The 12,899-nt window shown below is 33.8% G+C and overlaps 1 protein-coding gene across 2 annotated transcripts in view; it reads right to left on the bottom strand.

Annotated features, from left to right (window-relative positions):
* The window catches only part of CUL3 (cullin 3), an 89,071-nt gene that overhangs the window by 11,959 nt on the left and 64,213 nt on the right, over positions 1 to 12,899 (bottom strand). For both annotated transcript variants that reach the window (XM_072961743.1, XM_031677950.2), the window contains 7 exons: positions 11,597 to 11,742; positions 10,629 to 10,805; positions 9,275 to 9,445; positions 8,548 to 8,655; positions 4,777 to 4,901; positions 4,092 to 4,188; positions 2,855 to 2,989 (listed from right to left, as the gene is read on the bottom strand). In XM_072961743.1, coding sequence (XP_072817844.1) covers positions 2,855 to 2,989; positions 4,092 to 4,188; positions 4,777 to 4,901; positions 8,548 to 8,655; positions 9,275 to 9,445; positions 10,629 to 10,805; positions 11,597 to 11,742 — 959 coding nt within the window. The remainder of the gene's footprint in view (positions 1 to 2,854; positions 2,990 to 4,091; positions 4,189 to 4,776; positions 4,902 to 8,547; positions 8,656 to 9,274; positions 9,446 to 10,628; positions 10,806 to 11,596; positions 11,743 to 12,899) is intronic.

The following is a 12,899-nucleotide window of genomic DNA, read 5'->3' on the forward strand; positions in this document are numbered from 1 at the left end:
ACAGAAACCACAAAATACAATAATTAGTGGTCATCTTAAAACATGAAGTTTTGAGATTTGTTATGCAGCATTAAGTAACAAATACACCATTTTACTGAACTCATAAAGAAAGAATATTCACAGATAAGTTTCCTTTAATAATTATTAAACTATTATTAAAGTTAACTGTCTCCTCTAATTTGTGCAGATTTCTGTAAAAGGCTTGTCTAATAAAATTTATGCAACGACTATAAACACATGGTCTGAGTAAAGACAGCAAACTTCAAGTGCCTTGTCATGATGGCCTGGTTCGAGAGGCAGGCAGCCAGAAGGTTTTGGAGCCACAGGAATGGCATTTTATACACGCAATTTATGCTCCAGTTTCTGGTTTATCACTTAGCTAAAACTTAAAATATTAAGAGGAATTTTCTACTTAATTTTACCTTCTACCTAATCACTGCTCATTAGCCTCAATGATCCCAAGCCGACTGGAAAGGGGAAAAGTAAGCTTGAATCACTAAATCTACTGGCAATTCCAATAATGGCTTAAGAAAATGAATTTATGTTTTTGTTTATCCCACAATTTTTGCCAGTTCTTTATAAACTAAGACTCTAGCATTTATCAAGTACCTTGTTTTGTTTAAAATACATTATGCATGAGAGCAACAGATTAAAATACCCAAGCTGTTAGAGATAATTCAATTCCAACTCTGTTTGAGAAGGCCTACAGTGTCTGAGTAAGATACTCATACTCTGTTAATCAATATTCTTAGGATTCAATCACTTATAACTTGTGCTTCAAAATTAAGGTTATTACCTACGTAAAACACCTGGAAATACATAAGAGCAAAAACTCTTGACTTAGCCACTGACTGACCCAAAACACTTAGGTTTCAAGATACTTCCTTGAGGTATATCACATAAAAATAGTCATCTCTTATTTATATCATCATCACATAAAGGGAATATGAGATGAGTATTAAAATAGGCATAGAATTATTCAACCTTGATCTTCATTTCAAAGTTAAATTTATTTTTTCGTATGTTCACCTATACCTGAAAACTGGCTTTCAGTTAAGTATAAATATGGTAGTAATTCTTTTAAGAATGTTCATTATCTTTAATTTAAAAATAAAGAAATATTCAGCTTTTAAAAATATTCATTCTTTATCTTCAATTTAAACTTAATAAAAATCACATGATCTTCATTTCAACTCCAACCTACTCTTAAAAGGTATGGGAAAAGACTAACTGAATTTAATTCAATCAAATCATGACTGAATGGGAGAAAGGAAAAGGTAGTAAGTATAACAATCAGTTACTCCAAGGAAAAAAAGATGGGTGAAAAAAGAAAGTTGACACTATCAAGATAACGTAAAATTGGCATAAAGGATAGATACAGAAATCAATGAAACTGATCACAGAATGCAGAAACAGAATATATATATATATAGTCAATTGATTTTTTTTCTTTAAATAAAGAGGCCAAGGTAATTCAAAGGGAAAGGAACAGTACTTTTGACAAAAGATACTGAAATGAATAACTGAATACCTATGTGTGGGGAGGAACTAATTCTTAATCTTTACCTCTACCATACAAAAAAAATTAACCTGAAATTGATCATAGACCTAAATACAAAAGCTAAAACTATAACCCACTTAGAAGAAAACATACAATCTTTGCAATCTTGGGGTGCCAATAACTTCTTAAATAGGATACCAAAAGCATGAACCATAAAAGAAGAAAGTGGCCACTAAACTGTATCAACATTAAAAAGTTCTGCTCTTCGAAACATGTTAGGCAAATGAAAGGCAAATGATGGATTTTGAGAAAATACAGAGCACAACGATTTGACAAAGGATTTGCATCCAGAATTTATAAAGAACTTTTAAACAACCCAATAAAGATATGAACAAAGAACACACGAAACAAGACATATAAGTGGCATATGAATACATAAAAAATGCTCAACATCATTAATAGTCAAGGAATATGTATAGATATAATTACATACCAGCTAAAATGGCTAAAACTTAAAATACTGACAATACTGAATTTTGGAAAGGATGTGGGGCAACCAGAACTCTCCTACACTGCTGACAGGAAGATAAAATGGTAAAATCACTTTGGGATGCAGTTTGGCAGTTTCTTTAAAAAGTTAAACATTTAGCTCTATTCCTAACAGTCTAAATTTGGTAACAACCCAAATGCCTGTCAAGAGGTGAATGGATAAAGAAAATGTAGTGGATCCATATAATAGACTATCACTCAGCAATAAAGAGGAATGAACTATTGAAACTATATACACAACAGCATGGATGAATCTCAAAAATATGCTGTGTAAAAGAAGCTGGACAAAAGCGATATATATTATGTGGTTCCATTTATATGAAATTCTAGAAAGGCAGAACTAGCTTACAGTGATATAAAGTAGCCTGCTGGCTGCCTGGGTCAGGGGACAGTGTGAGGGAATTGACTGCAAAGGAATATAAAAATTTGGAGGGGGTAATAGCTTATGTTGATTTCAGTGATGGTTGTTACACAGGGGCATTTTATCTGTTAAAACCCATCAAATTGTGCACTTAGATGGGGTATGTTTTATTATATAAAACTTATACTTCAATAAAGTTGATTTAAAAACCAAATGAAATGTGACCCAGTAAGTGTATGATGTTCATATAGTTCCACAGCCCAATTTTACACTGTTTTTTTCCTCTAATGATATTTGAAAGGTTATTACTCAAATCACCCTCCCTCTTCCTCCTTCTCCTGCTCAATAATAGTAACTCCAGAGGCTACTCAAATTAAGACTCAAGTAACAGGTGAGAAGTAGAAATAATACAATTGGTTAAAATTCACATAACCAACCCATACCTCAAATGTGTATTTTTCTCTATTATTAAAGAGCATTAATATGGTCATCTGGAAAGTGGAGACTTGCAATATATGCTTCCGTGTATTAGAGCCAGTTACTTGTGCCCCTCCAACACCAACTTCAGATCCATCTTCCTGTTTAATTTTTCAATATAAAAATAGAAACAATATATAATTATTTCCTAGTAACAGTACACGTGAGAAATAAGCTCTGTGATGTCCAACCACCCCCTTAACAAAACAATAGTTAACTCGTTTCTAAATAAAAAGGAAATGTTATTTAAAAAGTATGTGTGTATTCATGTGTGTATACACACATGCACACGCATCAAGTCTTTATTTAGGACTGTCCCATTTTTTTCCTCCATTATGAATATTTTAATGTATCTGAGCAAGTAATAAATCAATAATTCCTTATATTTATAGCTAAAATTATTTTAACTGCACAAAATGGGATAATGATGGAATTATGATACCACTGCCATTATACCACTACCAAAAGTAGTAGGGTTAGGTTTCTTTTTGTGTGGTCTGATCATAGTAAGAGATCAAATAATAGGACAGAATGAGGGGGAAAAGGCTCTGCCATCCTTAAAGCCTGTTCTTGCTCTATGATTTAAAAGTATAAAGCAGCAACTTAGGTCCTCAACAATTAACATGTGAATTACATTTTTAAAACCTAATGATCTGTTTAATAAAACTTCAAAAGATAACATGACTATTAAGGAAAAAACCTTTCTTTAAAACAGAAACAAGCAAGCAATATAATTAAATGCTGAGTTCTTTAATATTCTTGACCTTCCCACTTATGGTTAAATATTATAATAGTGTCAAACATTCAATGAAATGAATTGTAAGGAATACTTCTCATTTCAATTAAATATAAAAATCAGAATATGTATATAGGCATTTTCAACAACATAAAGAAATCTTTGGTTTCACAGTTACTTACATAAAAGTTCTAAGATTTTAATTAAAATATTTAATGAAATTGTTATTTGCTGCCTAGATAATAACTCAGGTATTTTTCTTTAATATTTTTAAGAAGCTTTTCATTATCTAGCCATTTTAAGGCAAATGACCCTGATTTCAAGCAATGAAAATAAATTAATACACTAAACCTCACAATATGACATAAAAAACTATTTTTTAAATGAAGGCAATTCACTAGTGCATTGCTAATTCTGAAATAATCACTTCAGTAACTTAATTTTAAGTTCAAACTATTATTATTTACCTTTTTAACTGGTCCATAAAAGGTGGCATTGAGATCTGCAGAGCCCATATGATGCTGGAGTGTAAGCTGTCGACCACTGTGTTTAGCTAAGTAAAACCTACAGCAAATCAAACCAGATTTTAGAGAATCATACAGTTTATGTATTTGAAACTATATACTACCAACCCTTAACAAAAAGGTAGGTATACTTTAAAAGCTAAAGGAAACCGCAGGAATCAAGTTTAGTTACAATTTTTTACAGAAAAGGAACCACAAATAAGGGGTAGGGGGAAAGAGAGAGAAAAAGACAGACCTAAGTAACTTAGCTTAGTAAGTGACAAAGGCAGTCCACTAAACAAGTTCTCCCGCTACATCTACTGCCCCCGGCTGCTGCTCAGCCACTGCTGCTCCTAAGAGCACCTTTCTCCACTGCGACCCAAAATAAGCAACTCGCCCTAAGCTAGCGGTGAACATCAACAATACAAAATGTACTACTAATCATGCACTATTGCTACAGAAAGGACTTTAACATTCTTCTGAGGAGTTTATGCAACTTATCCTTACATGTTAAAAGCATAAAGGGAAAGTTCTCCTTTCGAACATAAGATAAAAAATGGAGTATATTCATCCTCAATCAGGGACACTACTAACGCTCAAATTTATCTCAATTATTTGTACTAAAATACACAGTCTGATCTTCATTTACCTTCTGAATATCTCAAAAGCATGTCTTGGTGCTGGTGGGATGTTGCACTTTGGTGTGGCTGACTGAGTAGGCCAATATCCTGTCGTGAGCACCCGGACTGTGAGATCAACACCACCTAAAGACACCTGCGTGAAAGAGGAGAAACAGTCCCCTCAAGTTAGTTAGGATGTGTTATCTGTTCCATACAGACACTGTGCTAAGAGTTACTAAAGCAGTTATCTTCATATCCAACATCTAACAAATAAAACATATCTTCTTAAAAGTTAGACCCATCCCAGTGTTTTCCAAATTTTAACTATCCTGGCAAATATTTCTAATTATTGCTGACTTTAAAATACTGATCAAAGGATAGTTCTTAGCATATGAGCAGAGTCTTTACTGGTATCACTGAAAAATGCAAAGTTCTAGCTCTTAAGATTTTTTAAGATAAAATGTCAAGGGGCCATATCAGTATCATTATAGAGAATATTCTGGGATAATACCTTTCATCTCAGTTTTTTTTTTTTAAACCGTCTTAACACAGAAACAACATACTCCTAACCCATTCACATTTCAACTACACTGATCAAAACCTTCATGTTTCACATGCAGGTGCACAGGACACCAGATCCAGTTCTATGCAGTAGGTGCCCTACAAGCATCTGTGTTAACGGCTGACTACCTCTAACAAAATACATGTTAGCGTTACTATCACAATAAGGTATTTTTTCTTTTTAAATGAAAACAATAAAGCACATCAACAGAAATTCTTAAGGGTGAAATATTATCTTTACTATTAATAGTCACAGCTTGTTCTAAACCATTATTCCCTTTTTATCTAACTTGAGTGATTTAGTGACATACATTTTTAAAAGAGAAGTTTTCATTTTTAAAAAAGCTTATAAATATCAAGTAGTACTCCACACTCAGATTTCTTCATAAATATCTACTAAATGATTATTCCATTTTAAAGAAATTGAAACTAGAACTCTTAGATGACACACAAGAGAGAGAATCACAGCAGAGATTCTTAACTGATGAACGGAGGCGGGCAGAGAACTGTTTGTACTTTGCAAGTGGGGAAGGGGGCCACAATCCACCCAGGACAATAGTCTTTTATCTCTTTTCCTATATCCTCACACATCTTGCTCCCTAAGCAAGTCTTTCCTCAAAATCTCATTTTTTTTTAAAGGAGACTTTCCCTGGTCACTCTTTCCTGCTGCAGATTTCCTCTCTATCTCCCATCACCTGCTAAGATGCCATGTGATTACTGATCTTGTTTATCATTTGTCTCCCAGACTGGAAAGTAAGCTCTATCGTGGCAGGAATTTTTGTCTGTTCTCTACTATATACCCAGTGCCTAGAACAATGCTTGGCACAGAAACAGTGAGTTATTTGTTAAATTAGAAAAAAGAAAAAGAAAGAACTATTACTCTGATGGTTTGGATCTTTTCTTTCTAGCTATCTTTGTAATATTTTTAAGCCATTCAGCTTATATTAAAAAATACCACATGTCTACAGAGACAGAGGTACCAGAAAGGTCTGTCAGGATATGATTTGCTGATATAAATAAACAGAAATAGGACAGCAAAGTGGTTTTTCTGCCCCTGTCCCCACTAAGAAACATAGAACACAGGGAAAAAAATGGACAAATACTTAAGTTTCCCTCAGCATAATAAGCACGACTTGTTTAAATAAAACATACCATAAGCATTTAGAATTTAAAAAAAAATTTGTTATATGACACTTGAAAGTAAATAAAAGTAAATAAAGAGCCACTTTCTTTGTCTGTTTTTTCTTTAATTATTTTATTTTGGCAGTGGGGGAGGTAATTAGGTTTATTTATTTATAGAGGAGGTACCAGGGATTGAACGCAGGACCTTGTGCATGGTAAGCATGTGCTGTACCACTTAAGCTACTCCCTCCCCACAAAGAGTCACTTTCTTGATATATTTTAACAGGCCAAGAACCTTTAAGAAAGTTATATAGAACTGTCTGCTTGAGGACTGGTGATGTTTTAAAAGGGCTCAAAGATTTCAGAAAGCTCAAAATTTATTTTGATTACTTTGTCACTTTTTCATCAAATCTTTCTAAAGAAGATTAAGGCTGAGGAGACCTAAAGCTTAAGATCCTTAGCATAAAAAATGACAAAACAGCCAATAACTGCACGCAAATAATGGCCTTCCAAAGTGGAAACGGCAACTAGATCAGCAAATACTTAACTCTGAGCATCCTGATTAAGTACTCTACTTACAGGTTAACAAATTATGGAACAACTATTCCATCATAAAGTGCAGGATATATCTGAATAGTCAAAATGAAAGAATGGAAGATTCACAAACTTCATAACAACAGGAAATAACAGAAGCAAAAAGAATCTGATGAAATGATCATATTAAACAATCATTCCCTCTTTTTTAAATGAAATGAGTGCAACAGAGTGGCCAGGAGTAAAGCTCCTAATTTTCTTATCAAAAGGTCTTCAATTATCACAGACACATAATTAGAGACTGAAAAAATACGACTGAAAAAATACGGTGTGAGACCTGTCCAGGAATATTATTCCCTTAGGTGGTTTCAACAGAGCATTTAGTCAGGCCAGGTTATCTCCCTATAGTTCTCAATATGTGTAACATTCGTGGAAGAAAAAACATATATGAAAACATAATTTTATCCATGCATTAGACAGAATGAAGTACAAATCCCTGAACAATCTAAAAAACAAAACATCTAGGAAAATCACATGCAGTTCCTGTCCACTCAAATTTCTACTTATCACAGATGTATTTCTTTCCTTCTCTCAGCTCTTCTCCACTATAAACATCTGAGGCAATCAACCAACTATCTATAATGGACATGGAACAGAAGTCCCTCTGAGTCAGAATGCCTTAATGCATCAATGTCCATTTCTACAGAATTAGGTATTTTTGACATAATTTGTGATGAGACTGCAGGATCAGAAGTGACGATCTCATATTTAAAGACCAAAAGAAAGACCTCCAAGTTTTTTTTTTAATGGTTGTGACGTGTCTTAATTAGAAAGTAGTATATGGTCACCTGAGTGAGAAAACTTTAAAGAAAAAATGTGGAGTTCTCAAAACTTAAGCTTAAGTTGAAATACAGTTTAAAAAAGAGAGAGAGACGAGAAGAAAAAAAAAAGGGAAAATTTTGAACATCATTAAATCCCACTGAATCTTCACAAAAACCCCACTGGACTCCAAAGCCATGTTAAGTTGCAGCCTACTGCCTTCTGAAAGTCACAGTACAAAATCACATTTATAACACACTAACATCAGCATTTTTATACTCAGTTCATCTCCCCCCACCGCCCCCGAGGATGTCAGGCCTTTATCCTGATCTTTCAGATGAGAATGCGAATACTGAAGTACAGAAGGTCAGGTAACAATTCTAAGACGGCACAATCCTGGGGGTAAAGTAAAAGCAAGAGTATTAACACTCGGGAAGCTTGCCTAAACCTGATACTCCTTCCACAATCAGGAACGGTTTTAACGACAGAATCACTCTATTAAATTTTCAGTGCATCCCTTCAAGTGGGGAGGACAAACTAAGCTTTAGAAGAATTAAAAAAAACATTTTAAGATTAATAGTTAGAAAAAGAGGTTATACGGGGGAAATAATTTTTAAAGCACTCGTAGATGATACGTATGTTGCCATTAATGACATTTAAAGAAACATCAGCAATTCAGTTTTCTGATATATGAATGACTATGCACATTACAAAAGACTTTACATAAACGCATTTACAAAGTAGAAGTTTATGAAGAACCTTACCCCAGTTGCCTGTAAATGTTGCCTGAACTCATCCATTGTTGTGTTTGAGATGCTCATATCCCTAAACATTCCTTCCAGTTTTGATGTGAACTGACATCCACATTCAGTCTGTGGAAGAAAAACAAATATACACAAACAAATGATGTGATTTTACTATGAGAAAACGTACAAAGAAACTCTTCCACGTTACTGTCATTCTTTCTAAATGTTTCCAACAGTGGTTCTATGTCTGTGGGCACCAAACTTTAGTATGTTTAGGAATAACTCAAGGATTTTACTTCAAAATGCAAATTCCCAGACTCTCTCAGAGTTTCCCATACACTTCACTGAAGGCAGGGCCCAGAAATTCGTATTTTCAACAAGAAACACCTGTATCAGCTAATACGGGTACAGGTAGTCTGTGGACCACACTTTGTGAGACAGAATCACATGGTAATACTCCCTTTATTGTTTCTCTTGCACTCATCCTCCCCCAGGTCTCCGTGAATAAATACTGACACACCAAAAGGAATTCCAGCACACTGTGAATGTCCCAGAACCTGAACAAATCTGAGTACGGCCTGCTCAAAAAAACCAAAAAACAAACAAACAAAACACAATAAAGACTAGCTTTATTAATTTACAGAAATAAATATTTTAAATCATTTAAATATTTCCCAGTCACATGCTGTTGGCCTTCAATCATGTGATAAACATTAGTTAAGTGCCCTCCACTGTTTTACCTTACCTTTAACTTAGAAATCATATTTTTTTCGGAGTCATCAGAAACACTTTTATTTGTGAGAAGTCTCCTTGCCAAGTGTTGTTTATAATAACGTTCAAATACATCTTTTTCTTGCATAAACCTAAAAAGGACCATTGCCTTATCCAATATTGTTTCTACTTCTTGTTCTGTTAGCTGAAAAATCAATTAAAAGACGATTTAACAATTACAGAATTTTAGTTCTACAAAAACAGCGTCACAGTTCATCAGTAGTTTAACAACAACACTGTTTGATAACAACCACAAATATCTGGCTGAGCCACGTCAGGAGGCAGGAATCTAGAATGAGAAAGCGCTTCCTACTTCACACAGTAGCCCAGCTCATATCCTCATCAGTGCAACACTGATCAGGGGCTGGGATGGAATCCCACTCCCTGGTGGGCCACCAGTGAAATGGAGGCATGAAGTGATACATGGCTGGACTGAAGGATGACTAAGAACAGATGAAATTAAAATTTTACTCACAAAAAAGAATCTTATAATGCCTTTGCATAATATTTAGGCAGAAACGTACATGGTCAAAAGACAGACATTTTCTTTTAAGTTCATTCAAAATTTAAATTGTGAAAACAGAAGTGTAATAATTTGTTATAATTCCTAAAGTAAAAAGGTCTCTTGCCCCTAATCTTTTAAGTAAGGGCAAGATGATACTGTGGCAGGCTGTGTTACGCTTATATTAAAAATTACGGAAGATGACACAGACGTGTCTTTTCTATTCGGTGTCCTTGGTGATCTTCCTCTTGTTTGTTTGCTACAGCTACCTATAAAACCTGTGGCCCTTTGCTGCTTTCCCCTTTGTCTCAAAAATCCCAAGATGAAGTCAAAGAGACCAATTTATATGTGTTCACAATGTTTATTTTAATTTTCTGTGCTGTAGTGAGATTCCAAGACCCCAAACATATTATAAAGGTTTGAAACTGAGCTTCATTATATGCTTTCAGACTATTTTCTCATATCTATTCTAGTCTATGCTTTCAAATTCTTGGTACCCAAGTACTTTCTGATACATAACCCCCAGAACCAGATGAGAGCAAGCAACGTTGTGTGTGTCATGGACAGCTGTTTTCTAGTTACTTATTATCTCTATAGCGTACCTAACCTTCACAGTCTAACGACTGTGGCTGTGTAGCTGTTTTTGATGCCAATTACATATTAAGTGAAATGCCAAAGTACTTGTGAACAAATACTTAAAACAATCCTTTCTAATATCACAGCACACATTTAAACACAGCAGAGGACTCTACTTTTTATCCACAAAACCCCTAATTTTAAATCTACAAATAAAATTTAATGTATTTTCAAATGCATTAATACTTACCCCTTTGACTCCCTTCTTCAGCTTATCATCAATAAATAATGAGAGGTATTCAGGGGACCTGGAGTTGAGGTTGAGAAAATACTCAAAGTCACCCGCAATAGTTTGTTTAAAGAGCCGGTCGTTATTAAATGATTCCTGGAGGAAGCGATCAAACCTACTCTTCAGATCCAATAAGCCCTTCCAGATAAAAACAAAGAAATTTAGTATACAGTAATAATTCTCCTATAAACAGTACACATGTAACTACACGTTTATCTTTAATTTTGCTGGTAATAAATGTGTTGTGCTTGCCATGAGCTATGAACAGTTAACCTGCTGAGTGTTTTTGTTATGAAATTTCTTTTCAAATTCTGATTTTGTAAAATTCATTAATTAATAAATATTCACTGATTACTTAACAATAAAAAAAATTAGTGATGAGAGAAGCAGTCTATCTTCCATTGATGTATTACTCTATTAAAGATGAATCAAAGATCTTCCTCACTGTTTGTTCCCACCTTCCTTTGTCTTGACTAAATGGATGAGTCTGAGAAACTTAGCTTTAAACACACACACACACACACACAAAAGCTTATTTATGTTAAAACATGATAAACTTGAGGCATAATATATTCGCAGTACTGCTTGAAAGCAAAATATTTTGAAACAAGAATTATTTTACTACAGCAGTTATTTTTTTCTAATACACTAAGATATATGATCATACAGAAAAGTAGAAAGAATTCTTGAGACTGTTCAAAAAGGTCTTCATCAGACAAGCTCATAAATGAAAAGCAGCTGAGTTTGGCTCCCTGATATAAATGTACTACTTTGCAAAATTCTAAAATGGTTAGGATAATTACACATATTAATTTACCATTGAAACAATTAAGTAAAAAAATTACATACTACATAGCTCTGTAAAAGTGACCCTTTCAGCACTTGTCAAAATTACTTTATGACAAAGAGAATCTTCCGTATTTACTTACCTGGATATAGTCAACAGGATTCTTTCCTTCTCCTTCCTCAGAAACAAGGGCTTTACCTTGTTCCCTCAAATAGGAGCTCATACACTCACACATTGTTTTCAAACCATTTGGCACACGACTAAATAACTTGTACATGCAAGCAAGATCTGCAATCAGAATAAACACACAAATTGGCTACATTAAAGATTAAGAAAAATAAGTGTGATCTCTGTTCACGCTGATTTGTGACACTTAAAGAAGCTGATTTCTCCCATCACAGTCATTTGCTGATCATATAAAAACTAAAAAAACTCCCCAGTAAAACAGAAAAAAAGGAGGGAAAAAAGCTAGTCAATGGTTATTATTGCAATTTACAAAATACAGCTGACGTACTTTGAAAGCAAAAGTAAAATGTCTTATCAAATTTTAATTTATGTGGAAGTGAAGATGTCTAAACAGCATAATAAACAAAGCCACAGAAAATGAAAACTGCAGTTTTGAGTTTCTACATAACTATCCTAACATAATTCTAACCCAGAACCTAGTCATACTACAAAACAACTATCAAAATGATCATTTTAATTGTGGTATATAACTGGTAGTCAATAAAACTGAGGATGAAATTTAAAAACCAATTAAAATCTTACAGATATTTTTAAGCATGTCTATCTCAAAAGTTCAAATGACACCAATGACAACAAATAAAATTAAATACACTAGGATTTATTTCATTGTACATCATGGTAAAATTCATACGAAACTTAAAGCATTAATTCCTATTCTTTGGTATTTTCCTCAGAGCAATCACTAATTATTTCCCAGGTGAAGACCTAAGCCAATATCTGTATTTTAAAAATTGGTTTATCTCACTATCTTGTTTTTATTTAGAATGAAAACCTTGGCCTCTGTCCATTTTTTACAAGATTAAAATGTGGAGTTAAAATACTGCTTTTCCATATGTCCAGTGTTTCTTTCAAATAAGGACTTTCTGGAAGACTAGAGTGTCAAAACTTTACAGTGATATAAAAAGGTTTTATAATCGAGAACTTCTAAAAATGGAGTTAGAAGGGCAGTTTCTAGATCAGGGGCTGGAAAACTGTTCTCTGTAAAGCACCAGATAGTAAATATTTTAAACCTGTGGACCATATGGTCTTTGCTGCAATGACTCTATTTTGCCATTGCAGCCAGAAAGAAGCCGTAGATAATACATAAATGAATGCACACAACTATGCTCCAATAAAATCTGATTTATGGACACTGAAATCTAAAATGTATATAATTTTCATGTGTAATGAAATATTACTCTTTTGATTTTTTTTTAACT

This window comes from Vicugna pacos, chromosome 5 (assembly GCF_048564905.1).
Source record: "Vicugna pacos chromosome 5, VicPac4, whole genome shotgun sequence".
Classification (NCBI taxonomy): Eukaryota; Metazoa; Chordata; class Mammalia; order Artiodactyla; family Camelidae; genus Vicugna; species Vicugna pacos.